The following is a 27,859-nucleotide window of genomic DNA, read 5'->3' on the forward strand; positions in this document are numbered from 1 at the left end:
TTAGAGAGTTCCTGAGGAGGAACGTTTTGCTTCTTTGCTCTCTTCTGTGTGGCGGGGGGTTCAGAGTAATTTGAAGATCATGGGAGACAGGTACAAACGTATGGCTGACAGGAAACACTCGCCAGGTCCAGAACTAAGTGTGAATGACTGTGTGGTTGTCTACCAGGAATATCAAGTTGAAAATTCCTTCCTGGAAGCTGGAACCTAGATTTATTGGCCCCTATAAAATCACCACCATCATTAACCCTGCATCGTTTCCACTTGAGTTACCTCAGGCTCTTAAAATCCACAATGTGTTCCACAGGTCTCTGCTCAAGAAATATGTAGAACCTCTTGAGCCCTCTCCCCTGCCGCCACCCCCAATCATGGTTGATGGTAATTTGGAGTTCCAAATTTCGAGGAATGTTGATTCCCGTCTCCAGCGTCGTTCACTACAATACTTGGTGCACTGGAAGAGTTATGGTCCAGAGGAAAGGATGTGGGTTTCAGCATCAGAAGTGAATGCCCCTAGGCTGGTTCGTTTGTTCCATGCCTCTCATCCTGGAAAACCTGGTCCTGAGTGTCAGGAGGCCACTCGTAGAAGGACAGTCGTCATGGATCCAACTGTAGAAGGTCATTGCGCTTGGCTCTGCAGGCACCTTCTTGATCTTTTCATCTCTGTAGTGTAGTGATATCCTTCTCCCTCTTGGTCCTAGCAGTGACCTCCACCTTCTGCTGCTTATTGACACACTCTTGCTGGATGTTTAAATACCTCAAGTCTCTCCAGAGATTCGCCGGTGATAGCTCTATTTTCCTTAATCCAGGTTCGAAATACTCGTAGTCGGCTAGTGTCTTCTTGGAGGATAGTTGGAGTGATCTCTCTGGTGTCTTCTCAAGCTACAGTGGGGAAAAAAGTATTTAGTCAGCCACTAATTGTGCAAGGCTTCCCACTTAAAAAGATGAGAGAGGCCTGTAATTGACATCATAGGTCGACCTCAACTATGAGCGACAAAATGAGAAAACAAATCCTGAAAATCACATTGTCTGATTTGGAAAGAATTTTTTTTTTTAAATTTTGGTGGAAAATAAGTATTTGGTCAATTACAAAAGTTCATCTCAATACTTTGTTCTATATCCTTTGTTGGCAATGACAGAGGTCAAACGTTTTCTGTAAGTCTTCACAAGGTTGGCACACACTGTTGCTGGTATGTTAGCCTAGGGGTCTCCACTCCACCTTTCCCTAGTGTTTGGGCTTCCTCACCCTCTTCCAGTTGTTGTGCACTTAGTCATTCCCTCACCTTGCGTGACAGCAGGTTTGTTGTGGTATCATGTTCTTTCCATTTGATGATAATGGATTTGATGGTGCTCCAGGAGATTATCAGAGATTGGGATATTTTTTTATAACCAAACCCTGACTTGTGCTTTTCAGCAACTTTGTCCCTGACTTGTTTGGAGATCTCCTTGGTCTTCATGGTGTTGTTTGGAGATCTCCTTGGTCTTCATGGTGTTGTTTGGAGATCTCCTTGGTCTTCATGGTGTGGTTTGGAGATCCCCTTGGTCTTCATGGTGTTGTTTGGAGATCCCCTTGGTCTTCATGGTGTTGTTTGGAGATCTCCTTGGTCTTTGTGGTGTTGTTTGGTTAGTGGTGCCTCTTTTTAATGGTGTTGCAGCCTCTGTGGCCTTTCAGAAGAGGTAAAGTGTATATACTGACAGACAGTTGACACTTAGATTGCTCACAGGTGGATGTTTTGTCACTAAGTATGGAACTTATGAAGGGCATTGCTTGCGCCAGAAATTTTTAGGGGCTTCATAGCAAAAGGGGTGAATACATATGTACATGCCAATTTTTAGTTATTTGATCCCATGAATTTAATGTATGCCTATATTTTTTTGTCACTTCACCAACTTAGAATTTTTAGTTCTGATGCATCACATACAAATCGGATTTCAAAAATATATACACACAGGTTGTAATATAACAAAATAGGTAAGAAGCCAAGGGGGTGAATACTTTCGCAAGCCACTGTATATCTCCCCCATCCTGGTATAAATCCCTTATCCTGGGCCCCATCCTGGTAAATTTATTCCCCGTCCTGGTATATGTCCCTTATCCTGGGCCCCATCCTGGTATATACACACGGGGTCAATATTGTTGGTACTCCTCGTTTAATGAAAGAAAAACCCACAATGGTCACAGAAATAACTTGAATCTGACAAAAGTAATAATAAATTAAAAATCTATGAAAATGAACAAATGAAAGTCAGACATTGCTTTTCTGCTTCCACAGAATTTTAAAAAAAAATTAAACTCGTGAAATCGGCCTGGACAGAAATGATGGTTCTTCTTAACTTTATATTCCGTTGAACAACCTTTTGAGGCAATCACTGCAATCAGGCGATTCCTGTAACTGTCAATGAGACTTCTGAACCTCTTGACAGGTATTTTGGCCCACTCCTCATGAGCAAACTGCTCCAGTTGTCTCGTGTTTGAAGGTTGCCTTTTCCAGACGACATGTTTCAGCTCTTTCCAAAGATGCTCAATAGGATTTAGGTCAGGGCTCATAGAAGCCACTTCAGAATTGTCCATTGTTTTCCTCTTAGCCATTCTTGGGTGTTTTTAGCTTTGTGTTTTGGGTCATTATCCTGTTGCAAGACCCATGACCTGCGACTGAGACCAAGCTTTCTGACACCGGGCAGCACATTTCTCTCTAGAATCCCTTGATAGTCTTGAGATTTCATTGTATCCTGCACAGATTCAAGACACCCTGTGCCAGATGCAGCAGAGCTGCCCCAGAACATAACAGAGCCTCCACCATGCTTCACAGTAGGGACACTGTTCTTTTCTTGATATGCTTAATTTTTCCGTCTGTGAACATACAGCTGATGTGCCTTGCCAAAAACTTCCATTTTTGTCTCACCTGTCCATAGGACATTCTCCCAGAAGCTTTGTGGCTTGTCAACATGTAGTTTAGGAAATTCCAGTCTGGCTTTTTTTATGATTTTTTTTTTTTTTTTTTAACAATGGTGTTCTCCTCGGTCATCTCCCATGAAGTCCCCTTTTGATCAAACAGCGACGGATGGTGCGATCTGACACTGATGTTCCTTGAGCTTGAAGTTCACCTTTAATCTCTTTAGAAGTTATCCTGGGCTCTTTTTTGTTACCATTCGTATTATCCGTCTCTTTGATTTGTCATCAATTTTCCTCCTGCAGCCACGTCCAGGAAGGTTGGCTACAGTCCCATGGATCTTAAATTTCTGAATAATATATGCAACTGTAGTCACAGGAACATCAAGCTGCTTGGAGATGGTCCGATAACCTTTACCTTTAACATGCTTGTCTATAATTTTCTTTCTAATCTCCTGAGACCACTCTTTCCTTTGCTTCCTCTGGTCCATGTTGAGTGTGGTACACACCATGTCACCAAACAGCACAGTGAGTATCTGTAGCCCTATATACAGGCCCACCGACTGATTACAAGATTGTAGACACCTGTGATGATAATTAGTGGACACAACTTGATTTAACATGTCCCTTTAGTCACATTATTTTCAGGGGTACCATCATTTCTGTCCAGGCCTATTTCATAATTTTAATTTTTTTTAAAAAATCGGTGGAAGCAGAAAAGCAATGTCTGACCTTCATTTGTTCATTTTCATAGATTTTTAATTTATTATTACTTTTGTCAGATTCAAGTTATTTCTGTGACCATTGTGGGTTTTTCTTTCATTAAACGAGGGGAACCAACTATTTTGACCACATGTGTATATATGCTCCATACTGGTATATATATCTCCCACCCTGGTATATGTCCTCCATTCTGCCGCTGTTCTTTAATGTATAAAAAAAATAAACCATTATACTCACCTTCCCTTCGCTCCCCTGCCGCACGGTGTCCTCTTCTGAAGACGGCAACTGACTTCAGCATGCAAGAGACAGGAGCGCATGATGTCTCTGCCATGTGCCCCAAGTCATGTGCACGCCGATGTCAGCTGCTGGCCTCTGATTGACCAGCGGCGTGCATCGCAGCGCACGCACCTGACAGGTCTCTGCTCCGCTATATACAGTACAGACCAAAAGTTTGTACACACCTTCTCATTTAAAGATTTTTCTGTGTTTTCATGACTATGAAAATTGTACATTCACACTGAAGGCATCAAAACTATGAATTACCACATGTGGAATTATATACTTAACAAAAAAGTGTGAAACAACTGAAAATATGTCTTATATTCTAGGCTCTTCAAAGTAGCCACCTTTTGCTTCGATGACTGCTTTGCACACTCTTGGCATTCTCTTGATGAGCTTCAAGAGGTAGTCACCAGAAATGGTTTTCACTTCACAGGTGTGCCCTGTCAGGTTTAATAAGTGGGATTTCTTGCCTTATAAATGGGGTTTGGGACCATCAGTTGTGTTGTGCAGAAGTCAGGTGGATACACAGCTGATAGTCCTACTGAATACACTTAGCTGCTTTTTTCTTGCCATAATACAAATTCTAAGTAAAGAAAAACGAGAGGCCATCATTACTAGAAATGAAGGTCAGTCAGTGCGAAAAATTGGGAAAACTTTGAAAGTGTCCCCAAGTGCAGTTGCAAAAACCATCAAGCGCTTCAAAGAAACTGGCTCACATGAGTACCGCCCCAGGAAAGGAAGACCAAGAGTCACCTCTGCTTCTGAGGATAAGTTTATCCGAGTCACCAGCCTCAGAAATCGCAGGTTAACAGCAGCTCAGATTAGAGACCAGGTTAATGCCACACAGAGTTCTAGCTGCAGACACATCTCTACAACAACGGTTAAGAGGAGACTTTGTGCAGCAGGCCTTCATGGTAAAATAGCTGCTAGGAAACCACTGCTAAGGACAGGCAACAAGCAGAAGAGACTTGTTTGGGCTAAAGAACACAAGGAATGGACATTAGACCAGTGGAAATCTGTGCTTTGGTCTGATGAGTCCAAATTTGAGATCTTTGGTTCCAACCACCGTGTCTTTGTGCAACGCAGAAAAGGTGAACGGATGGACTCTACATGCCTGGTTCCCACCGTGAAGCATGGAGGAGGAGGTGTGATGGTGTGGGGGGGCTTTGCTGGTGACACTGTTGGGGATTTATTCAAAATTGAAGGCATACTGAACCAGCATGGCTACCACAGCATCTTGCAGCAGCATGCTATTCCATTCGGTTTGCGTTTAGTTGGACCATCATTTATTTTTCAACAGGACAATGACCCCAAACACACCTCCAGGCTGTGTAAGGGCTATTTGACCAAGAAGGAGAGTGATGGGGTGCTACGCCAGATGACCTGGCCTCCACAGTCACCAGACCTGAACCCAATCGAGATGGTTTGGGGTGAGCTGGACCGCAGAGTGAAGGCAAAAGGGCCAACAAGTGCTAAGCATCTCTGGGAACTCCTTCAAGATTGTTGGAAGACCATTTCCGGTGACTACCTCTTGAAGCTCATCAAGAGAATGCCAAGAGTGTGCAAAGCAGTCATCAAAGCAAAAGGTGGCTACTTTGAAGAACCTAGAATATAAGACATATTTTCAGTGGTTTCACACTTTTTTGTTGAGTATATAATTCCACATGTGTTAATTCATAGTTTTGATGCCTTCAGTGTGAATGTACAATTTTCATAGTCATGAAAATACAGAAAAATCTTTAAATGAGAAAGTGTGTCCAAACTTTTGGTCTGTACTGTACTTCAGTTGAATGGGCGTCTGAGGACACACATCCAGTTAAACTTTGCGCTGGTGTCAGCAGCCCCCCACTGGCACGGGCCCGGTCGGGACCTCTGTGATCGTGGTCATTACGCCCCTGCGCGCACACATACAGGCAGGCGCGTGCACCCGCCTGTATGTGCGCGCGCCCGTCTGTATGTGTGTGCACCTGACTGTATGTGTGTGCACCTGACTGTATGTGTGTGCAGGGCATAATACATGCAGGGGCGTAATACATACATTCAGGAGTGCACACATACAGGCAGGCTGGGAGGAGGGCGGGTTGTGGAGACATATCCGTCACATCCCTGCATCTGTTTGGCTCCCCATCATCTCATGTCTTCCCGTTCTTTCTTCTTTGTAGGCGTCGTGCTATGAAGGGTCGTCTGTACTTCGCTGGAAAATCCCAGAAGGAAGGAAGAATCTTAATTAAAACCCACCCGTGTGCCCGGCTGTGTCCCTGTGACTGCTGCGGCTTCCCAAAGGTGAGAGATCGTTGCCTCCATAGGAAGATGGTGGGCAAAAATCCAAATCTAAAGAGGTCGGCTGCGGGAGCCTCATATGGACGTTCTGTGGGGGCAGAGACGGCCTTCACAGTCCGAGCAGTGACAGAATTCCTCCATCATTCCCCTCCATGCACCAGGACAGTGGATGTGGCTCTGAGCCTCCAGGACCTGACATTGGAGGAAGTTCCTCCATTGTTGTCACAGGTTCACAAATGATTGGAGAGTTGACTGATAAATGTTCCTTAGTGCGGTGAGGCCTCATCAGTCCATGGAGAAGAAGGCTGTGGATTTACATTTAGTAGCCATTAATGGGAACTCCCAATATCCATCCATAGTGGAGTTATCATATTCCTGATTGTCTGAGCCACGTCTGTTGTCCTGAGAGTGGAAGGAAATTATGGAAATTCCTCCGCCGTTCAAAAACACGTCGTCTCATCTGCTCCTCTCGGGTCCCGCTCCTCGCCCCATCCCTTTCTCTCCGGGGACCCACTTCTCGCCCTGTCCCCTTCTCTCCAGAGTCCCGCTTCTCGCCCCGTCCCCTCCTCTCCGGGGTCCCGCTCCACACTCATCCTTTTCTGTCTGGGGTCCCGCTCCTCACCCCGTCCCCTTCTCATCGGCGTCCCACTCCTCACACCATCCTCTCCTTTCCAGGGTCCCGCTCCTCGTCACCTCTCCGGTGTCCCGCTCCACAGTCATCCTTTTCTGTCCGGGGTCCCGCTCCTCGCCCCGTCCCCTTCTCACTGGGGTCCTGCTCCTCGCTGCGTCCCTTCCTCTCCGGGATCCCGTTCCTCACCCCGTCCTCTTCTCATCGGGGTCCTGCTCCTCGCCCTGTCCCCTCCTCTCCCAGGTCCCACTCCACACTGATCCTTTTCTGTCTGGGGTCCCGCTCCTCGCCCCGTCCCCTTCTCACCGGGGTCCCGCTCCTCGCTCCGTCCCCTTCTCACCGGGGTCCTGCTCCTCGCTCCGTCCCCTTCTCACCGGGGTCCCGCTCCTCGCTCCGTCCCCTCCTCTCCGGGGTCCCGCTCCTCGCTCCGTCCCCTCCTCTCCGGGGTCCCGCTCCTCGCTCCGTCCCCTCCTCTCCGGGGTCCCGCTCCTCGCTCCGTCCCCTCCTCTCCGGGGTCCCGCTCCTCGCTCCGTCCCCTCCTCTCCGGGGTCCCGCTCCTTGCTCCGTCCCCTCCTTTCCTGGTCCCTGCCCCTCGCCCTGTCCTCACCTTTCCGGGGTCCCGCCCCTCGCCCCCTACCCTCATCTCCGGGGTCCGGCTCCACACTCATCCTTTTCAGTCTGGGGTCCCGCTGCTCGCCCCGTCCCCTTCTCACCGGGGTCCTGCTCCTCGCCCCGTCCCCTCCTTTTCGGAGTCCCGCTCCACACTCATCCTTTTCTGTCTGAGATCCCTCCTCTCGCTCCGTCCCCTCCTCTCCGGGGTCCCGCTCCTCGCTCCGTCCCCTCCTCTCCGGGGTCCCGCTCCTCGCTCCGTCCCCTCCTATCCGGGGTCCCACTCCTTGCTCCGTCCCCTCCTTTCCTGGTCCCTGCCCCTCGCCCTGTCCTCACCTTTCCGGGGTCCCGCCCCTCGCCCCGTACCCTCGTCTCCGGGGTCCGGCTCCACACTCATCCTTTTCAGTCTGGGGTCCCATCCTCGCCCCGTCCCTTCCTCTCCGGGGTCCCTCTCCTCACCCCATCCCTTCCTCTCCAGGGTCCCTCTCCTCGCCCCGCCCCCTCGTCTCCGGGGTCCCGCTCCACACTCATCCTTTCCTGTCTGGGCTCCCGCTCCTCGCCCCGTCCCCCTCCTCTCTGGAGTCCAGCTCCTCGCCCTGTCCCCCTTCTCTTCGGGGTCCAGCTCCTCGCCCCGTCCCCTCCTCTCCGGGCACCCGCTCCTCGTCCTGTCTCCTCCTCTCCGGGGTCCCACTCCTTGCCCCGTGCCCTCCTCTCCGGGGGCTCTGCTCCTCGCCCCGTCCCCTCCTCTCCAGGTCCCCGCCCCTCGCCCTGTCCTCTCCTTTCCGGGGTCCCGCCCCGTCCCCTCATCTCTGGGGTTCCGCTCCACACTCATCCTTTTCTCTCTCTGGCGTCCCGCTCCTCGCCCCGTTCCCCCCTCTCCAGGATCCCGCTCCTCGCCCCGTCCCCTTCTCATCGGGGTCCTGCTCCTCGCCCCGTTCCCTCCTCTCCAGGGTCCCGCTCCACACTCATCCTTTTCTGTCTGGGGGTCCCTCTCCTCGCCCCATCCCCTCCTCTCCAGGATCCCGCTCCTCGCCCCGTCCCCTCCTTTTCGGAGTCCCGCTCCACACTCATCCTTTTCTGTCTGAGATCCCTCCTCTCGCTCCGTCCCCTCCTCTCCGGGGTCCCGCTCCTCGCTCCGTCCCCTCCTCTCCGGGGTCCCGCTCCTCGCTCCGTCCCCTCCACTCCAGGGTCCCTTCCTCGCCCCGTCTCTCCCTCTCCGGGGTCCCTCTCCTCACCCCGTCCTCTCCTCTCCAGGGTCCCACTCCACACTCATCCTTTTCTGTCTGGGGTCCCGCTCCTCGCCCCGTCCCTTCCTCTCCGGGGTCCCTCTCCTCGCCCCATCTCGTCCTCTCCAGGGTCCCTCTCCTCGCTCCTCCTCTCCGGGGTCCCACTCCACACTCATCCTTTTCTGTCTGGGCTCCCGCCCCTCGCCCGGTCCCTTCCTCTTCGGGATCCCTCTCCTCGCCCCGTCACCTCCTCTCCGGGATCCCGCTCCTCGCCCCGTCCCCTCCTCTCCGTGGTCCCGCTCCTCGCCCCTTCCCCTCCTCTCCAGGGTCCCGCTCCTCGCTCCGTCCCCTCCTCTCCGGGGTCCCGCCCCTCGCCCCGTCCCCTCCTCTCCGGGGCTCCTGCCCCTCGCCTTGTCGCCTTCTCATCGGCGTCCCGCTCCTTGCCCCGTCCCCTCCTCTCCGAGGTCCCTCTCCACACTCATCTTTTTCTGTCTGGGGTCCCACTCCTCACTTTGTCCCCTTCTCATCGGGGTCCTGCTCCTCTCCCCATCCCCTCCTCTCCCGTGTCCCGCTCCACACTCATCCTTTTCTGTCTGGGGTCCCGCTCTCGCCCCGTCCCTTCCTCTCCAGGGTCCCTCTCCTCGTCCCACCCCCTCCTCTCCGGGGTCCCACTCCACACTCATCCTTTTCTGTCTGGGATCCCACCCCTCGCCCCGTCCCTTCCTCTCTGGGATCCCTCTCCTCGCCCCCTCCTCTCCGGGATCCCTCTCCTCGCCCCGTCCCCTCCTCTCCGGGATCCCTGGTCCTCGCCCCGTCCCCTCCTCTCCGGGGTCCCTGGTCCTCGCCCCGTCCCCTCCTCTCCGGGGTCCCTGGTCCTCGCCCCGTCCCCTCCTCTCCGGGGTCCCTGGTCCTCGCCCCGTCCCCTCCTCTCCGGGGTCCCTGGTCCTCGCCCTGTCCCCTCCTCTCCGGGGTCCCTGGTCCTCGTCCCCTCCTCTCCGGGGTCCTTGGTCCTCGCCCCGTCCCCTTCTCACTGGGGTCCCACTCCTCGCATCGTCCCCTCCTCTCCGGGGTCCCCTCCTCTCCCCGTCCCCTCCTTTTCGGAGTCCCGCTCTACACTTTTCTGTCTGAGATCCCCACCACTCACCCCGTCCCTTCCTCTCTGGGATCCCGTCCCCTCCTCTCCAGGGTCCGGTCCTGCTCCGCACTCATCGTTTTCTGTCTGGGGTCCCGCTCCCCGCCTCGTCCCCTTTTCTCCGGGGTCCCTGGTCCTCGCCCCTTCCCCTCCTCTCCGGGGTCCCTGGTCCTCGCCCCTTCCCCTCCTCTCCGGGGTCCCTGGTCCTCACCCCGTCCCCTCCTCTCCGGGGTCCCTGGTCCTCGTCCCAGGTTCCCTGGTCCTCGCCCCGTCACCTCCTCTCCGGGGTCCCTGGTCCTCACCCTATCCCCTCCTCTCCGGGGTCCCGCTCCTTGCCCCGTCCCCTCGTCTCCGGGGTCCCGCTCCACCCTCATCGTTTTCTGTCTGGGGTCCCTCCCCTTGCCCCGTCCCCTCCTCTCTGGGGTCCCTCCCCTTGCCCCTTCCCCTCCTCTCTGGGGTCCCGCTCCACACTCATCCTTTTCTGTCTGGGCTCCCGCTCCTCGCCCCGTCTCCTCCTCTCTGGGGTCCCGCTCCTTGCCCCGTGCCCTCCTCTCCGGGGTCTCTGCTCCTCATCCCGTCCCCTCCTCTTCGGGGTCCCTGGTCCTCACCCCATCTCCTCCTCTCCGGGCTCCCGCCCCTCGCCCCGTCCTCTCCTCTCCGGGGTCCCGCCCCGTCCCCTCCTCGTCCCCTCCTCTCCGGGGTCCCGCCCCTCGCCCCGTCCCCTCCTCTCCGGGGTCCCGCCCCTCGCCCCGTCCCCTCCTCTCCGGGGTCCCGCCCCTCGCCCCGTCCCCTCCTCTCCGGGGTCCCGCCCCTCGCCCCGTCCCCTCCTCTCCGGGGTCCCGCCCCTCGCCCCATCTCCTTTCCGGGGTCCCGCCCTTCGCCCCGTCCTCTCCTCTCCGGGGTCCCGCCCCGTCCTCTCCTCTCCGGGGTCCCGCCCCTCGCCTTGTCCCCTCCTTTTTGGGGTTTCGCTCCTCGCCCTGTCCCCTCCTCTCCGGGGTCTTGTCTTGCCCCTCGCCCCGTCCCCTCCTCTCCGGGGTCCCGCCCCTCGTCCCCTCCTCTCCGGGGTCCCGCCCCTCGTCCCCTCCTCTCCGGGGTCCCGCCCCTCGCCCCATCTCCTTTCCGGGGTCCCGCCCTTCGCCCCGTCCTCTCCTCTCCGGGGTCCCGCCCCTCCTCTCCGGGGTCCCGCTCTACAATCATCCTTTTCTCTCCGGGGTCCCGCTCCTCGCCCTGTCCCCTCCTCTCCGGGGTCCCGCCCCTCGCCCCGTCCCCTCCTCTCCGGGGTCCCGCCCCGTCCCCTCCTCTCCGGGGTCCCGCCCCTCGCCCCGTCCCCTCCTCTCCGGGGTCCCGCCCCTCGTCCCCTCCTCTCCGGGGTCCCGCCCCTCGCCCCATCTCCTTTCCGGGGTCCCGCCCCTCGCCCCATCTCCTTTCCGGGGTCCCGCCCTTCGCCCCGTCCTCTCCTCTCCGGGGTCCCGCTCTACAATCATCCTTTTCTCTCCGGGGTCCCGCTCCTCGCCCTGTCCCCTCCTCTCCGGGCTCCCGCCCCTCGCCCCGTCCCCTCCTCTCCGGGGTCCCGCTCAACAATCATCCTTTTCTCTCCGGTGTCCCCCACGCTTAGGTAGACGCGGAGCAGTATTATGCAGAGTTGGAGGAGAAGCTGACCGATGAGTTCACTGCCGAGAGGAACCGCATTCCCCTGAAGAGGCTCGGCACTGCGTTTGTTACTTTCCAGGATGAGCGTATGACGGCAGTGTGAGTGTCTCGCCCGTCTTCAGGTGTAGTGATGGCTCTCAGTAGGGGGCGCTATGTACTTGTTCAGATTCTAATAGATGATTGGATGATTCTGGTCTGTTCGTTGCTGTTGTTTCCCCATGACGCCATATCTGAGTGAGATGAGCTTATAGTAAAGGAGCCACAAACCTGCCACCAATGTGCCGAGAGTGACTGGAATCTTTTTTTCATCAGAATCATCCAGGACTACAGTCGACCACGGTGTCGCCGAGCGCCTCAGCAGTCCTCCGTCACCCCAATACTCGATTCTCACCAATGGGGCGTGCGCTATGCACCTGCGCCCAATGACGTTATCTGGTAAGTGACTGTCTGCTGTCATGTCTCCGAACACTGCCGAGTGTCTGCTCATATTCCTGCCTCTGACAGGGAGAATCTGGCGGTGTCTGGACCCACGTGGTGGCTGCGACTTGTGGCCCTAAATCTGGCCCTGTTTATCCTGCTCTTCTTCCTGACCACTCCGGCCGTGGTGGTCAGCACCATGGACAGATTCAATGTCACCTACCCCGTGGAGAACCTACAGGTGAGCGGCCCCAGGTCTGTGCCCCCCAATGTCTGAGCAGTGTGACCCCCCCATCTGCTGTCTCTCTCCAGAACCCAGTTATCACCCAGTTTCTGCCCACCCTGCTGCTGTGGGTGTTCTCCGTGTGTCTGCCCTTCCTGGTGTATTACTCGGCCTTCCTGGAATGTCACTGGACCAGGTAAGAGCTCATCCCTCCGGTGTGCGGGGGAGATCAGCGCCCCCTGTCGTGTACGTCCCTCCTGTGTGTGGGGAGGATCAGCGCCCCCTGTCGTGTACGTCCCTCCGGTGTGCGGGGGAGATCAGCGCCCCCTGTCGTGTACGTCCCTCCGGTGTGCGGGGGGGATCAGCGCCCCCTGTCGTGTACGTCCCTCCTGTGTGTGGGGGGGGGATCAGCGCCTCCTGTCGTGTACGTCCCTCCTGTGTGTGTGGGGGGGGATCAGCGCCCCCTGTCGTGTACGTCCCTCCTGTGTGTGTGGGGGGGAATCAGCGCCCCTTATCGTGTACGTCCCTCCTGTGTGTGTGGGGGGGAATCAGCGCCCCCTGTCGTGTACGTCCCTCCTGTGTGTGTGGGGGGGAATCAGCGCCCCCTGTCGTGTACGTCCCTCCTGTGTGTGTGGGGGGGAATCAGCGCCCCCTGTCGTGTACGTCCCTCCTGTTTGTGTGGGGGGGAATCCGCGCCCCCTGTCGTGTACGTCCCTCCTGTGTGTGTGGGGGGGAATCAGCGCCCCTTGTCGTGTACGTCCCTCCTGTGTGTGTGGGGGGGAATCAGCGCCCCCTGTCGTGTACGTCCCTCCTGTGTGTGTGGGGGGGAATCAGCGCCCCCTGTCGTGTACGTCCCTCCTGTGTGTGTGGGGGGGAATCAGCGCCCCTTGTCGTGTACGTCCCTCCTGTGTGTGTGTGGGGGGGGATCAGCGCCCCCTGTCGTGTACGTCCCTCCTGTGTGTGTGGGGGGAAATCAGCGCCCCCTGTCGTGTACGTCCCTCCTGTGTGTAGGGGGAATCAGCGCCCCCTGTCGTGTACGTCCCTCCTGTGTGTGGGGGGAATCAGCGCCCCCTGTCGTGTACTTCCCTCCTGTGTGTGTGTGGGGGGAATCAGCGCCCTCTGTCGTGTACGTCCCTCCTGTTTGTGTGGGGGGAATCAGCGCCCCCTGTCGTGTACGTCCCTCCTGTGTGTGTGGGGGAGGGGGATCAGCGCCCCCTGTCGTGTACGTCCCTCCTGTGTGTGTGGGGGGGGGATCAGCGCCCCCTGTCGTGTACGTCCCTCCTGTGTGTGGGGGGGATCAGCGCCCCCTGTCGTGTACGTCCCTCCTGTGTGTGTGGGGGGAATCAGCGCCCCCTGTCTTGTACGTCCCTCCTGTGTGTGGGGGGAATCAGCGCCCCCTGTCGTGTACGTCCCTCCTGTGTGTGGCGGGGATCAGCGCCCCCTGTCGTGTACGTCCCTCCTGTGTGTGGGGGGGATCAGCGCCCCCTGTCGTGTACGTCCCTCCTGTGTGTGGCGGGGGGGATCAGCGCCCCCTGTCGTGTACGTCCCTCCTGTGTTTGGGGGGGGGGGAGGGGATCAGCGCCCCCTGTCGTGTACGTTCCTCCTGTGTGTGTGTGTGTGTGTGCGGGGGATCAGCGCCCCCTGTCGTGTACGTCCCTCCTGTGTGTGGGGGGAATCTGCGCCCTCTGTCGTGTACGTCCCTCCTGTGTGTGGGGGGAATCTGCGCCCTCTGTCGTGTACGTCCCTCCTGTGTGTGGGGGGAATCTGCGCCCTCTGTCGTGTACGTCCCTCCTGTGTGTGGGGGGAATCTGCGCCCTCTGTCGTGTACGTCCCTCCTGTGTGTGGGGGGAATCTGCGCCCTCTGTCGTGTACGTCCCTCCTGTGTGTGGGGGGAATCTGCGCCCTCTGTCGTGTACGTCCCTCCTGTGTGTGGGGGGAATCTGCGCCCTCTGTCGTGTACGTTCCTCCTGTGTGTGTGTGTGTGCGGGGGATCAGCGCCCCCTGTCGTGTACGTCCCTCCTGTGTGTGGGGGGAATCAGCGCCCCCCTGTCGTGTACGTCCCTCCTGTGTGTGGGGGGAATCTGCGCCCTCTGTCGTGTACGTCCCTCCTGTGTGTTGGGGGAATCAGCGCCCTCTGTCGTGTACGTCCCTCCTGTGTGTGGGGAGAATCAGCGCCCCCTGTCGTGTACGTCCCTCCTGTGTGTGGGGGGGATCAGCGCCCCCTGTCGTGTACGTCCCTCCTGTGTGTGGGGGGGATCAGCGCCCCGTGTCGTGTACGTCCCTCCTGTGTGTGGGGGGGATCAGCGCCCCCTGTCGTGTACGTCCCTCCTGTGTGTGGGGGTAATCAGCGCCCCCTGTCGTGTACGTCCCTCCTGTGTGTGGGGGGGATCAGCGCCCCCTGTCGTGTACGTCCCTCCTGTGTGTGGGGGGGATCAGCGCCCCCTGTCGTGTACGTCCCTCCTGTGTGTGGGGGTAATCAGCGCCCCCTGTCGTGTACGTCCCTCCTGTGTGTGAGGGGATCATCGCCCCCTGTCGTGTACGTCCCTCCTGTGTGTGGGGGGAATCAGCGCCCTCTGTCGTGTACCTCCCTCCTGTGTGTGGGGGGAATCAGCGCCCTCTGTCGTGTACGTCCCTCCTGTGTGTGGGGAGAATCAGCGCCCCCTGTCGTGTACCTCCCTCCTGTGTGTGGGGGGGGATCAGCGCCCCCTGTCGTGTACGTCCCTCCTGTGTGTGGGGGGAATCAGCTCCCTCTGTCGTGTACCTCCCTCCTGTGTGTGGGGGGAATCAGCGCCCTCTGTCGTGTTCGTCCCTCCTGTGTGTGGGGAGAATCAGCGCCCCCTGTCGTGTACGTCCCTCCTGTGTGTGTGGGGGGATCAGCGCCCCCTGTCGTGTACGTCCCTGCTGTGTGTGGGGGGGATCAGCGCCCCCTGTCGTGTACGTCCCTCCTGTGTGTGGGGGGGATCAGCGCCCCCTGTCGTGTACGTCCCTCCTGTGTGTGGGGGGGATCAGCGCCCCCTGTCGTGTACGTCCCTCCTGTGTGTGAGGGGGGGGGAATCAGCGCCCCCTGTCGTGTACGTCCCTCCTGTGTGTGTGGGGGGGGATCAGCGCCCCCTGTCGTGTACGTCCCTCCTGTGTGTGTGGGGGGGGGATCAGCGCCCCCTGTCGTGTACGTCCCTCCTGTGTGTGAGGGGGGGGGAATCAGCGCCCCCTGTCGTGTACGTCCCTCCTGTGTGTGTGGGGGGGGATCAGCGCCACCTGTCGTGTACGTCCCTCCTGTGTGTGTGGGGGGGGGGATCAGCGCCCCCTGTCGTGTACGTCCCTCCTGTTTGTGTGGGGGGAATCAGCGCCCCCTGTCGTGTACGTCCCTCCTGTGTGTGAGGGGATCATCGCCCCCTGTCGTGTACGTCCCTCCTGTGTGTGTGTGGGGGGGGGATCAGCGCGCCCTGTCGTGTACGTCCCTCCTGTTTGTGTGGGGGGAATCAGCGCCCCCTGTCGTGTACGTCCCTCCTGTGTGTGTGGGGGGGATCAGCGCCCCCTGTCGTGTACGTCCCTCCTGTGTGTGAGGGGATCATCGCCCCCTGTTGTGTACTTCCCTCCTGTGTGTGTGTGTTTGTGTGGGGGGGATCAGCGCCCCCTGTCGTGTACGTCCCTCCTGTGTGTGTGTGTGTGGGGGGGGGATCAGCGCCCCCCTGTAGTGTACGTCCCTCCTGTGTGTGGGGGGAATCAGCGCCCCCTGTCGTGTACGTCCCTCCTGTGTGTGTGGGGGGGAATCAGCGCCCCCTGTCGTGTACGTCCCTCCTGTGTGTGTGGGGGGGAATCAGCGCCCCTTGTCGTGTACGTCCCTCCTGTGTGTGTGTGGGGGGGGATCAGCGCCCCCTGTCGTGTACGTCCCTCCTGTGTGTGTGGGGGGGAATCAGCGCCCCCTGTCGTGTACGTCCCTCCTGTGTGTGTGGGGGGAAATCAGCGCCCCCTGTCGTGTACGTCCCTCCTGTGTGTAGGGGGAATCAGCGTCCCCTGTCGTGTACGTCCCTCCTGTGTGTGGGGGGAATCAGCGCCCCCTGTCGTGTACTTCCCTCCTGTGTGTATGGGGGGAATCAGCGCCCTCTGTCGTGTACGTCCCTCCTGTGTGTGTGGGGGGAATCAGCGCTCCCTGTCTTGTACGTCCCTCCTGTGTGTGGGGGGAATCAGCGCCCCCTGTCGTGTACGTCCCTCCTGTGTGTGGGGGGGAATCAGCGCCCCCTGTCGTGTACGTCCCTCCTGTGTGTGGGGGGAATCAGCGCCCCCTGTCGTGTACTTCCCTCCTGTGTGTATGGGGGGAATCAGCGCCCTCTGTCGTGTACGTCCCTCCTGTGTGTTTGGGGGGGGATCAGCGCCCCCTGTCGTGTACGTCCCTCCTGTTTGTGTGGGGGGAATCAGCGCCCCCTGTCGTGTACGTCCCTCCTGTGTGTGTGGGGGAGGGGGATCAGCGCCCCCTGTCGTGTACGTCCCTCCTGTGTGTGTGGGGGGGGGATCAGCGCCCCCTGTCGTGTACGTCCCTCCTGTGTGTGGGGGGGATCAGCGCCCCCTGTCGTGTACGTCCCTCCTGTGTGTGTGGGGGGAATCAGCGCTCCCTGTCTTGTACGTCCCTCCTGTGTGCGGGGGGAATCAGCGCCCCCTGTCGTGTACGTCCCTCCTGTGTGTGGGGGGGATCAGCGCCCCCTGTCGTGTACGTCCCTCCTGTGTGTGGGGGGGATCAGCGCCCCCTGTCGTGTACGTCCCTCCTGTGTGTGGCGGGGGGGATCAGCGCCCCCTGTCGTGTACGTCCCTCCTGTGTTTGGGGGGGGGGGAGGGGATCAGCGCCCCCTGTCGTGTACGTTCCTCCTGTGTGTGTGTGTGTGTGTGTGTGCGGGGGATCAGCGCCCCCTGTCGTGTACGTCCCTCCTGTGTGTGGGGGGAATCTGCGCCCTCTGTCGTGTACGTCCCTCCTGTGTGTGGGGGGAATCTGCGCCCTCTGTCGTGTACGTCCCTCCTGTGTGTGGGGGGAATCTGCGCCCTCTGTCGTGTACGTCCCTCCTGTGTGTGGGGGGAATCTGCGCCCTCTGTCGTGTACGTCCCTCCTGTGTGTGGGGGGAATCTGCGCCCTCTGTCGTGTACGTCCCTCCTGTGTGTGGGGGGAATCTGCGCCCTCTGTCGTGTACGTCCCTCCTGTGTGTGGGGGGAATCTGCGCCCTCTGTCGTGTACGTTCCTCCTGTGTGTGTGTGTGTGCGGGGGATCAGCGCCCCCTGTCGTGTACGTCCCTCCTGTGTGTGGGGGGAATCAGCGCCCCCCTGTCGTGTACGTCCCTCCTGTGTGTGGGGGGAATCTGCGCCCTCTGTCGTGTACGTCCCTCCTGTGTGTTGGGGGAATCTGCGCCCTCTGTCGTGTACGTCCCTCCTGTGTGTGGGGAGAATCAGCGCCCCCTGTCGTGTACGTCCCTCCTGTGTGTGGGGGGGATCAGCGCCCCCTGTCGTGTACGTCCCTCCTGTGTGTGGGGGGGATCAGCGCCCCGTGTCGTGTACGTCCCTCCTGTGTGTGGGGGGGATCAGCGCCCCCTGTCGTGTACGTCCCTCCTGTGTGTGGGGGTAATCAGCGCCCCCTGTCGTGTACGTCCCTCCTGTGTGTGGGGGGAATCTGCGCCCTCTGTCGTGTACGTCCCTCCTGTGTGTGGGGGGAATCTGCGCCCTCTGTCGTGTACGTCCCTCCTGTGTGTGGGGGGAATCTGCGCCCTCTGTCGTGTACGTTCCTCCTGTGTGTGTGTGTGTGCGGGGGATCAGCGCCCCCTGTCGTGTACGTCCCTCCTGTGTGTGGGGGGAATCAGCGCCCCCCTGTCGTGTACGTCCCTCCTGTGTGTGGGGGGAATCTGCGCCCTCTGTCGTGTACGTCCCTCCTGTGTATGGGGGGAATCTGCGCCCTCTGTCGTGTACGTCCCTCCTGTGTGTGGGGAGAATCAGCGCCCCCTGTCGTGTACGTCCCTCCTGTGTGTGGGGGGGATCAGCGCCCCCTGTCGTGTACGTCCCTCCTGTGTGTGGGGGGGATCAGCGCCCCGTGTCGTGTACGTCCCTCCTGTGTGTGGGGGGGATCAGCGCCCCCTGTCGTGTACGTCCCTCCTGTGTGTGGGGGTAATCAGCGCCCCCTGTCGTGTACGTCCCTCCTGTGTGTGGGGGGGATCAGCGCCCCCTGTCGTGTTCGTCCCTCCTGTGTGTGGGGGGGATCAGCGCCCCCTGTCGTGTACGTCCCTCCTGTGTGTGGGGGTAATCAGCGCCCCCTGTCGTGTACGTCCCTCCTGTGTGTGAGGGGATCATCGCCCCCTGTCGTGTACGTCCCTCCTGTGTGTGGGGGGAATCAGCGCCCCCTGTCGTGTACGTCCCTCCTGTGTGTGGGGGGAATCAGCGCCCTCTGTCGTGTACCTCCCTCCTGTGTGTGGGGGGGATCAGCGCCCCCTGTCGTGTTCGTCCCTCCTGTGTGTGGGGGGGATCAGCGCCCCCTGTCGTGTACGTCCCTCCTGTGTGTGGCGGGGATCAGCGCCCCCTGTCGTGTACGTCCCTCCTGTGTGTGAGGGGATCATCGCCCCCTGTCGTGTACGTCCCTCCTGTGTGTGGGGGGAATCAGCGCCCCCTGTCGTGTACGTCCCTCCTGTGTGTGGGGGGAATCAGCGCCCTCTGTCGTGTACCTCCCTCCTGTGTGTGGGGGGAATCAGCGCCCTCTGTCGTGTACGTCCCTCCTGTGTGTGGGGAGAATCAGCGCCCCCTGTCGTGTACGTCCCTCCTGTGTGTGTGGGGGGATCAGCGCCCTCTGTCGTGTTCGTCCCTCCTGTGTGTGGGGAGAATCAGCGCCCCCTGTCGTGTACGTCCCTCCTGTGTGTGTGGGGGGATCAGCGCCCCCTGTCGTGTACGTCCCTGCTGTGTGTGGGGGGGATCAGCGCCCCCTGTCGTGTACGTCCCTCCTGTGTGTGGGGGGGATCAGCGCCCCCTGTCGTGTACGTCCCTCCTGTGTGTGGGGGGAATCAGCGCCCCCTGTCGTGTACGTCCCTCCTGTGTGTGGGGGGGATCAGCGCCCCCTGTCGTGTACGTCCCTCCTGTGTGTGAGGGGGGGGGAATCAGCGCCCCCTGTCGTGTACGTCCCTCCTGTGTGTGTGGGGGGGATCAGCGCCCCCTGTCGTGTACGTCCCTCCTGTGTGTGAGGGGATCATCGCCCCCTGTTGTGTACTTCCCTCCTGTGTGTGTGTGTGGGGGGGAATCAGCGCCCCCTGTCGTGTACGTCCCTCCTGTGTGTGTGTGTGTGGGGGGGGGATCAGCGCCCCCCTGTCGTGTACGTCCCTCCTGTGTGTGGGGGGAATCAGCGCCCCCTGTCGTGTACGTCCCTCCTGTGTGTGGGGGGAATCAGCGCCCCCTGTCGTGTACGTCCCTCCTGTGTGTGTGTGGGGGGGGAGGGGGGGATCAGCGCCCCCTGTCGTGTACGTCCCTCCTGTGTGTGGGGGGAATCAGCACCCCCTGTCGTGTACGTCCCTCCTGTGTGTGGGGGGAATCAGCGCCCCCTGTCGTGTACGTCCCTCCTGTGTGTGTGTGTGGGGGGAGGGGGGGATCAGCGCCCCCTGTCGTGTACGTCCCTCCTGTGTGTGGGGGGAATCAGCACCCCCTGTCGTGTACGTCCCTCCTGTGTGTGGGGGGATCAGCGCCCCCCTGTCGTGTACGTCCCTCCTGTGTGTGGGGGGAGGGGGGGATCAGTGCCCCCTGTCGTGTACGTCCCTCCTGTGTGTGTGGGGGGTGGACCAGCGCCCCCTGTCGTGTACGTCCCTCCTGTTTGTGGGGGGTGGGGGATCAGCACCCCCTGTCGTGTACGTCCCTCCTGTTTGTGTGGGGGGAATCAGCGCCCCCTGTCGTGTACGTCCCTCCTGTGTGTGGGGGGAATCAGCGCCCCCTGTCGTGTACGTCCCTCCTGTGTGTGGGGGGGATCAGTGCCCCCTGTCGTGTACGTCCCTCCTGTGTGTGTGTGTGGGGGGGGGGGGTCAGCGCCCCCTGTCGTGTACGTCCCTCCTGTGTGTGGCGGGGGGGATCAGCGCCCCCTGTCGTGTACGTCCCTCCTGTGTGTGGGGGGAATCAGCGCCCCCTGTCGTGTACGTCCCTCCTGTTTGTGTGGGGGGAATCGGCGCCCCCTGTCGTGTACGTCCCTCCTGTGTGTGTGGGGGGGGGATCAGCGCCCCCTATCGTGTACGTCCCTCCTGTGTGTGGCGGGGGGGGATCAGCGCCCCCTGTCGTGTACGTCCCCACTGTTTGTGTGTGTGTGTGTGGGGGGGGGGGGATCAGCGCCCCCTGTCGTGTACGTCCCTCCTGTGTGTGTGGGGAGGAATCAGCGCCCCCTGTCGTGTACGTCCCTCTTGTGTGTGGCGGGGGGGATCAGCGCCCCCTGTCGTGTACTTCCCTCCTGTGTTTGGGGGGGGGGATCAGCGCCCCCTGTCGTGTACGTCCCTCCTGTGTGTGGGGGGGGGGTCAGCGCCCCCTGTCTTGTATTTCCCTCCTGTTTGTGTGTGTGGGGATCAGCGCCCCCTCTCGTGTATTTCCCTCCTGTGTGTGTGTGTGGGGATCAGCGCCCCCTCTCGTGTATTTCCCTCCTGTTTGTGTGGGGGGAATCAGCGCCCCCTGTCGTGTACGTCCCCCCTGTTTGTGTGTGGCGGGGGGGATCAGCGCCCCCTGTCGTGTACGTCCCTCCTGTGTGTGGGGGATCAGCGTCCCCTGTCGTGTACGTCCCTCCTGTGTGTGGGGGGAGGGTCAGCGCCCCCTGTCGTGTACGTCCCTCCTGTGTGTGTGTGGGGGGGGATCAGCGCCCCCCTGTCGTGTACGTCCCTCCTGTGTGTGTGTGGGGGGGGGGGGGATCAGCGCCCCCTGTCGTGTACGTCCCTCCTGTGTGTGTGGGGATCAGCGCCCCCTGTCGTGTACGTCCCTCCTGTGTGTGTGTGGGGATCAGCGCCCCCTGTCGTGTACGTCCCTCCTGTGTGTGTGTGGGGGGGGGATCAGCGCCCCCTGTCATGTACGTCCCTCCTGTGTGTGGGGGGGGGATCAGCTCCCCATGTCGTGTACGTCCCTCATGTGTGTGTGTGTGTGGGGGGGGGGGGATCAGCGCCCCCTGTCGTGTACGTCCCTCCTGTGTGTGTGGGGGGGGATCAGCGCCCCCTGTCGTGTACGTCCCTCATGTGTGTGTGTGTGGGGGGGGGGATCAGCACCCCCTGTCGTGTTCGTCCCTCCTGTGTGTGTGTGTGGGGGGATCAGCGCCCCCTGTCGTGTACGTCCCTCCTGTGTGTGTGGGGGGGGATCAGCGCCCCGTCGTGTACGTCCCTCGTGTGTGTGTGTGTGTGTGGGGGGGGATCAGCGCCCCCTGTCGTGTTCGTCCCTCCTGTGTGTGTGTGGGGGGGTCAGCGCCCCCTGTCTTGTACGTCCCTCCTGTGTGTGGGGGGGGATCAGCTCCCCATGTCGTGTACGTCCCTCCTGTGTGTGTGGGGGGGGATCAGCGCCCCCTGTCGTGTTCATCCCTCCTGTGTGTGTGTGGGGGGGTCAGCGCCCCCTGTCTTGTACGTCCCTCCTGTGTGTGTGTGGGGGGGGATCAGCGCCCCCTGTCGTGTACGTCCCTCCTGTGTGTGGGGGGGGATCAGCTCCCCATGTCGTGTACGTCCCTCCTGTGTGTGTGGGGGGGGATCAGCGCCCCCTGTCGTGTACGTCCCTCCTGTGTGTGGGGGGGGATCAGCTCCCCATGTCGTGTACGTCCCTCCTGTGTGTGTGGGGGGGGATCAGCTCCCCATGTCGTGTACGTCCCTCCTGTGTGTGTGGGGGGGGGATCAGCACCCCCTGCCGTGTACGTCCCTCCTGTGTGTGTGGGGGGGGGTCAGCGCCCCCTGTCGTGTTCGTCCCTCCTGTGTGTGGGGGGGGGGAGGGGATCAGCGCCACCTGTCGTGTACGTCCCTCCTGTGTGTGTGTGTGTGTGGGGGGATCAGCGCCCCCTGTCGTGTACGTCCCTCCTGTGTGTGGCGGGGGGGATCAGCGCCCCATGTCGTGTACGTCCCTCTGTATGTGGCGGGGGGGATCAGCGCCCCATGTCGTGTACGTCCCTCCTTTGTGTGGCGGGGGGGATCAGCGCCCCCTGTCGTGTTCGTCCCTCCTGTGTGTGGGGGGGGGGGGGAGGGGATCAGCGCCACCTGTCGTGTACGTCCCTCCTGTGTGTGTGGGGGGGATCAGCGCCCCCTGTCGTGTACGTCCCTCCTGTGTGTGGCGGGGGGGATCAGCGCCCCCTGTCGTGTATGTCCCTCCTGTGTGTGGCGGGGGGGGATCAGCGCCCCCTGTCGTGTACGTCCCTCCTGTGTGTGGGGGGGGAGGGGATCAGCGCCCCCTGTCGTGTACGTCCCTCCTGTGTGTGTGTGTGTGGGGGGATCAGCGCCCCCTGTCGTGTACGTCCCTCCTGTGTGTGTGGGGGGGGATCAGCGCCCCCTGTCGTGTACGTCCCTCCTGTGTGTGGCGGGGGGGATGAGCGCCCCCTGTCGTGTTCGTCCCTCCTGTGTGTGTGTGGGGGGGTCAGCGCCCCCTGTCTTGTACGTCCCTCCTGTGTGTGTGTGTGGGGGGGGATCAGCGCCCCCTGTCGTGTACGTCCCTCCTGTGTGTGTGTGTGGAGGGGATCAGCGCCCCCTGTCGTGTACGTCCCTCGTGTGTGTGTGTGTGGGGGGGGGGGGATCAGCGCCCCCTGTCGTGTACGTCCCTCCTGTATGTGGCGGGGGGGATCAGCGCCCCATGTCGTGTACGTCCCTCCTGTATGTGGCGGGGGGGATGAGCGCCCCCTGTCGTGTACGTCCCTCCTGTGTGTGGCGGGGGGGATGAGCGCCCCCTGTCATGTACGTCCCTCCTGTGTGTGTGTGGGGGGGTCAGCGCCCCCTGTCTTGTACGTCCCTCCTGTGTGTGTGTGTGGGGGGGGATCAGCGCCCCCTGTCATGTACGTCCCTCCTGTGTGTGTGTGGGGGGGTCAGCGCCCCCTGTCTTGTACGTCCCTCCTGTGTGTGTGTGTGGGGGGGGATCAGCGCCCCCTGTCTTGTACGTCCCTCATGTGTGTGTGTGTGGGGGGGGATCAGCGCCCCCTGTCTTGTACGTCCCTCATGTGTGTGTGTGTGGGGGGGGATCAGCGCCCCCTGTCTTGTACGTCCCTCCTGTGTGTGTGTGTGTGGGGGGGGGATCAGCGCCCCCTGTCTTGTACGTCCCTCCTGTGTGTGGCGGGGGGGATCAGCTCCCCATGTCGTGTACGTCCCTCCTGTGTGTGTGTGTGGAGGGGATCAGCGCCCCCTGTCGTGTACGTCCCTCGTGTGTGTGTGTGGGGGGGGGGGGGGATCAGCGCCCCCTGTCGTGTACGTCCCTCCTGTGTGTGTGTGTGGAGGGGATCAGCGCCCCCTGTCGTGTACGTCCCTCGTGTGTGTGTGTGTGGGGGGGGGGGGATCAGCGCCCCCGTCGTGTACGTCCCTCGTGTGTGTGTGTGTGTGTGTGGGGGGGGGGGATCAGCACCCCCTGTCGTGTACGTCCCTCCTGTATGTGGCGGGGGGGATCAGCGCCCCATGTCGTGTACGTCCCTCCTGTATGTGGCGGGGGGGATGAGCGCCCCCTGTCATGTACGTCCCTCCTGTGTGTGTGTGGGGGGGTCAGCGCCCCCTGTCGTGTACGTCCCTAATGCGTGTGGGGGGGGGGGATCAGCGCCCCCTGTCGTGTACGTCCCTCCTGTGTGTGTGTGGGGGGGGGGGATCAGCGCCCCCTGTCGTGTACGTCCCTCCTGTGTGTGGGGGGGGGGGATCAGCGCCCCCTGTCGTGTACGTCCCTCCTGTGTGTGGCGGGGGGGATCAGCGCCCCCTGTCGTGTACGTCCCTCCTGTGTGTGTGGGGGGGAATCAGTGCCCCCTGTCATGTACGTCCCTCCTGTGTGTGGCGGGGGGGATCAGCACCCCCTGTCGTGTACGTCCCCTCCTGTGTGTGGCGGGGGGGATCAGCGCCCCCTGTCGTGTACGTCCCTCCTGTGTGTGGCGGAGGGGATCAGCGCCCCCTGTCGTGTACGTCCCTCCTGTGTGTAGGGGGGATCAGCGCCCCCTGTCATGTACGTCCCTCCTGTGTGTGTGTGGGGGAATCAGCGCCCCCTGTCGTGTACGTCCCTCCTGTGTGTGGCGGGGGGGATCAGCGCCCCCTGTCGTGTACGTCCCTCCTGTGTGTGGGGGGGGATCAGCGCCCCCTGTCGTGTACGTCCCTCCTGTGTGTGTGGGGGGGGATCAGCGCCCCCTGTCGTGTACGTCCCTCGTGTGTGTGTGTGTGGGGGGGGGGGATCAGCACCCCCTGCCGTGTACGTCCCTCCTGTGTGTGTGGGGGGGGGTCAGCGCCCCCTGTCGTGTACGTCCCTCTGTATGTGGCGGGGGGGATCAGCGCCCCATGTCGTGTACGTCCCTCCTGTGTGTGGCGGGGGGGATCAGCGCCCCCTGTCGTGTTCGTCCCTCCTGTGTGTGTGTGGGGGGGGGGGGGGGATCAGCGCCACCTGTCGTGTACGTCCCTCCTGTGTGTGGCGGGGGGGATCAGCTCCCCATGTCGTGTACGTCCCTCCTGTGTGTGTGGGGGGGGATCAGCGCCCCCTGTCGTGTACGTCCCTCATGTGTGTGTGTGTGTGGGGGGGGGGATCAGCGCCCCCTGTCGTGTACGTCCCTCCTGTGTGTGTGGGGGGGGATCAGCGCCCCCTGTCGTGTACGTCCCTCCTGTGTGTGTGGGGGGGGATCAGCGCCCCCTGTCGTGTACGTCCCTCATGTGTGTGTGTGTGGGGGGGGGGGGGGGATCAGCGCCCCCTGTCGTGTACGTCCCTCCTGTATGTGGCGGGGGGGATCAGCGCCCCATGTCGTGTACGTCCCTCCTGTATGTGGCGGGGGGGATGAGCGCCCCCTGTCGTGTACGTCCCTCCTGTGTGTGGCGGGGGGGATGAGCGCCCCCTGTCATGTACGTCCCTCCTGTGTGTGTGTGGGGGGGTCAGCGCCCCCTGTCGTGTACGTCCCTCCTGTGTGTGGGGGGGGGGGGATCAGCGCCCCCTGTCGTGTACGTCCCTCCTGTGTGTGGCGGGGGGGATCAGCGCCCCCTGTCGTGTACGTCCCTCCTGTGTGTTGGGGGAATCTGCGCCCTCTGTCGTGTACGTCCCTCCTGTGTGTGGGGAGAATCAGCGCCCCCTGTCGTGTACGTCCCTCCTGTGTGTGGGGGGGATCAGCGCCCCCTGTCGTGTACGTCCCTCCTGTGTGTGGGGGGGATCAGCGCCCCGTGTCGTGTACGTCCCTCCTGTGTGTGGGGGGGATCAGCGCCCCCTGTCGTGTACGTCCCTCCTGTGTGTGGGGGTAATCAGCGCCCCCTGTCGTGTACGTCCCTCCTGTGTGTGGGGGGAATCTGCGCCCTCTGTCGTGTACGTCCCTCCTGTGTGTGGGGGGAATCTGCGCCCTCTGTCGTGTACGTCCCTCCTGTGTGTGGGGGGAATCTGCGCCCTCTGTCGTGTACGTTCCTCCTGTGTGTGTGTGTGTGCGGGGGATCAGCGCCCCCTGTCGTGTACGTCCCTCCTGTGTGTGGGGGGAATCAGCGCCCCCCTGTCGTGTACGTCCCTCCTGTGTGTGGGGGAATCTGCGCCCTCTGTCGTGTACGTCCCTCCTGTGTGTGGGGGGAATCTGCGCCCTCTGTCGTGTACGTCCCTCCTGTGTGTGGGGAGAATCAGCGCCCCCTGTCGTGTACGTCCCTCCTGTGTGTGGGGGGGATCAGCGCCCCCTGTCGTGTACGTCCCTCCTGTGTGTGGGGGGGATCAGCGCCCCGTGTCGTGTACGTCCCTCCTGTGTGTGGGGGGGATCAGCGCCCCCTGTCGTGTACGTCCCTCCTGTGTGTGGGGGTAATCAGCGCCCCCTGTCGTGTACGTCCCTCCTGTGTGTGGGGGGGATCAGCGCCCCCTGTCGTGTTCGTCCCTCCTGTGTGTGGGGGGGATCAGCGCCCCCTGTCGTGTACGTCCCTCCTGTGTGTGGGGGTAATCAGCGCCCCCTGTCGTGTACGTCCCTCCTGTGTGTGAGGGGATCATCGCCCCCTGTCGTGTACGTCCCTCCTGTGTGTGGGGGAATCAGCGCCCCCTGTCGTGTACGTCCCTCCTGTGTGTGGGGGGAATCAGCGCCCTCTGTCGTGTACCTGCCTCCTGTGTGTGGGGGGATCAGCGCCCCCTGTCGTGTTCGTCCCTCCTGTGTGTGGGGGGGATCAGCGCCCCCTGTCGTGTACGTCCCTCCTGTGTGTGGCGGGGATCAGCGCCCCCTGTCGTGTACGTCCCTCCTGTGTGTGAGGGGATCATTGCCCCCTGTCGTGTACGTCCCTCCTGTGTGTGGGGGGAATCAGCGCCCTCTGTCGTGTACCTCCCTCCTGTGTGTGGGGGGAATCAGCGCCCTCTGTCGTGTACGTCCCTCCTGTGTGTGGGGGGAATCTGCGCCCCCTGTCGTGTACGTCCCTCCTGTGTGTGTGGGGGGATCAGCGCCCTCTGTCGTGTTCGTCCCTCCTGTGTGTGGGGAGAATCAGCGCCCCCTGTCGTGTACGTCCCTCCTGTGTGTGTGGGGGGATCAGCGCCCCCTGTCGTGTACGTCCCTGCTGTGTGTGGGGGGGATCAGCGCCCCCTGTCGTGTACGTCCCTCCTGTGTGTGGGGGGGATCAGCGCCCCCTGTCGTGTACGTCCCTCCTGTGTGTGGGGGGAATCAGCGCCCCCTGTCGTGTACGTCCCTCCTGTGTGTGGGGGGGATCAGCGCCCCCTGTCGTGTACGTCCCTCCTGTGTGTGAGGGGGGGGGAATCAGCGCCCCCTGTCGTGTACGTCCCTCCTGTGTGTGTGGGGGGATCAGCGCCCCCTGTCGTGTACGTCCCTCCTGTGTGTGAGGGGATCATCGCCCCCTGTTGTGTACTTCCCTCCTGTGTGTGTGTGTGGGGGGATCAGCGCCCCCTGTCGTGTACGTCCCTCCTGTGTGTGTGTGTGTGGGGGGGGGATCAGCGCCCCCCTGTCGTGTACGTCCCTCCTGTGTGTGGGGGGAATCAGCGCCCCCTGTCGTGTACGTCCCTCCTGTGTGTGGGGGGAATCAGCGCCCCCTGTCGTGTACGTCCCTCCTGTGTGTGTGTGTGGGGGGAGGGGGGGATCAGCGCCCCCTGTCGTGTACGTCCCTCCTGTGTGTGGGGGGAATCAGCACCCCCTGTCGTGTACGTCCCTCCTGTGTGTGGGGGGAATCAGCGCCCCCTGTCGTGTACGTCCCTCCTGTGTGTGTGTGTGGGGGGAGGGGGGATCAGCGCCCCCTGTCGTGTACGTCCCTCCTGTGTGTGGGGGGAATCAGCACCCCCTGTCGTGTACGTCCCTCCTGTGTGTGGGGGGATCAGCGCCCCCCTGTCGTGTACGTCCCTCCTGTGTGTGGGGGGAGGGGGGGATCAGTGCCCCCTGTCGTGTACGTCCCTCCTGTGTGTGTGGGGGGTGGACCAGCGCCCCCTGTCGTGTACGTCCCCCCTGTCTGTGGGGGGTGGGGGATCAGCACCCCCTGTCGTGTACGTCCCTCCTGTTTGTGTGGGGGGAATCAGCGCCCCCTGTCGTGTACGTCCCTCCTGTGTGTGGGGGAATCAGCGCCCCCTGTCGTGTACGTCCCTCCTGTGTGTGGGGGGGATCAGTGCCCCCTGTCGTGTACGTCCCTCCTGTGTGTGTGTAGGGGGGGGGGGGGGTCAGCGCCCCCTGTCGTGTACGTCCCTCCTGTGTGTGGCGGGG

General features: G+C 61.2%; 1 protein-coding gene across 7 annotated transcripts in view; it reads left to right on the plus strand.

Annotated features, from left to right (window-relative positions):
- The window catches only part of TMEM63C (transmembrane protein 63C), a 228,213-nt gene that overhangs the window by 193,184 nt on the left and 7,170 nt on the right, over positions 1 to 27,859 (plus strand). For all 7 annotated transcript variants that reach the window (XM_073638119.1, XM_073638118.1, XM_073638121.1 and 4 more), the window contains 5 exons: positions 6,052 to 6,172; positions 11,380 to 11,513; positions 11,727 to 11,849; positions 11,919 to 12,072; positions 12,144 to 12,250. In XM_073638119.1, coding sequence (XP_073494220.1) covers positions 6,052 to 6,172; positions 11,380 to 11,513; positions 11,727 to 11,849; positions 11,919 to 12,072; positions 12,144 to 12,250 — 639 coding nt within the window. The remainder of the gene's footprint in view (positions 1 to 6,051; positions 6,173 to 11,379; positions 11,514 to 11,726; positions 11,850 to 11,918; positions 12,073 to 12,143; positions 12,251 to 27,859) is intronic.

The sequence above is a fragment of the Phyllobates terribilis genome, unplaced genomic scaffold (genome assembly GCF_046119375.1).
Source record: "Phyllobates terribilis strain yellow unplaced genomic scaffold, ASM4611937v1 Scaffold_7__3_contigs__length_470593459, whole genome shotgun sequence".
Taxonomy (NCBI): Eukaryota; Metazoa; Chordata; class Amphibia; order Anura; family Dendrobatidae; genus Phyllobates; species Phyllobates terribilis.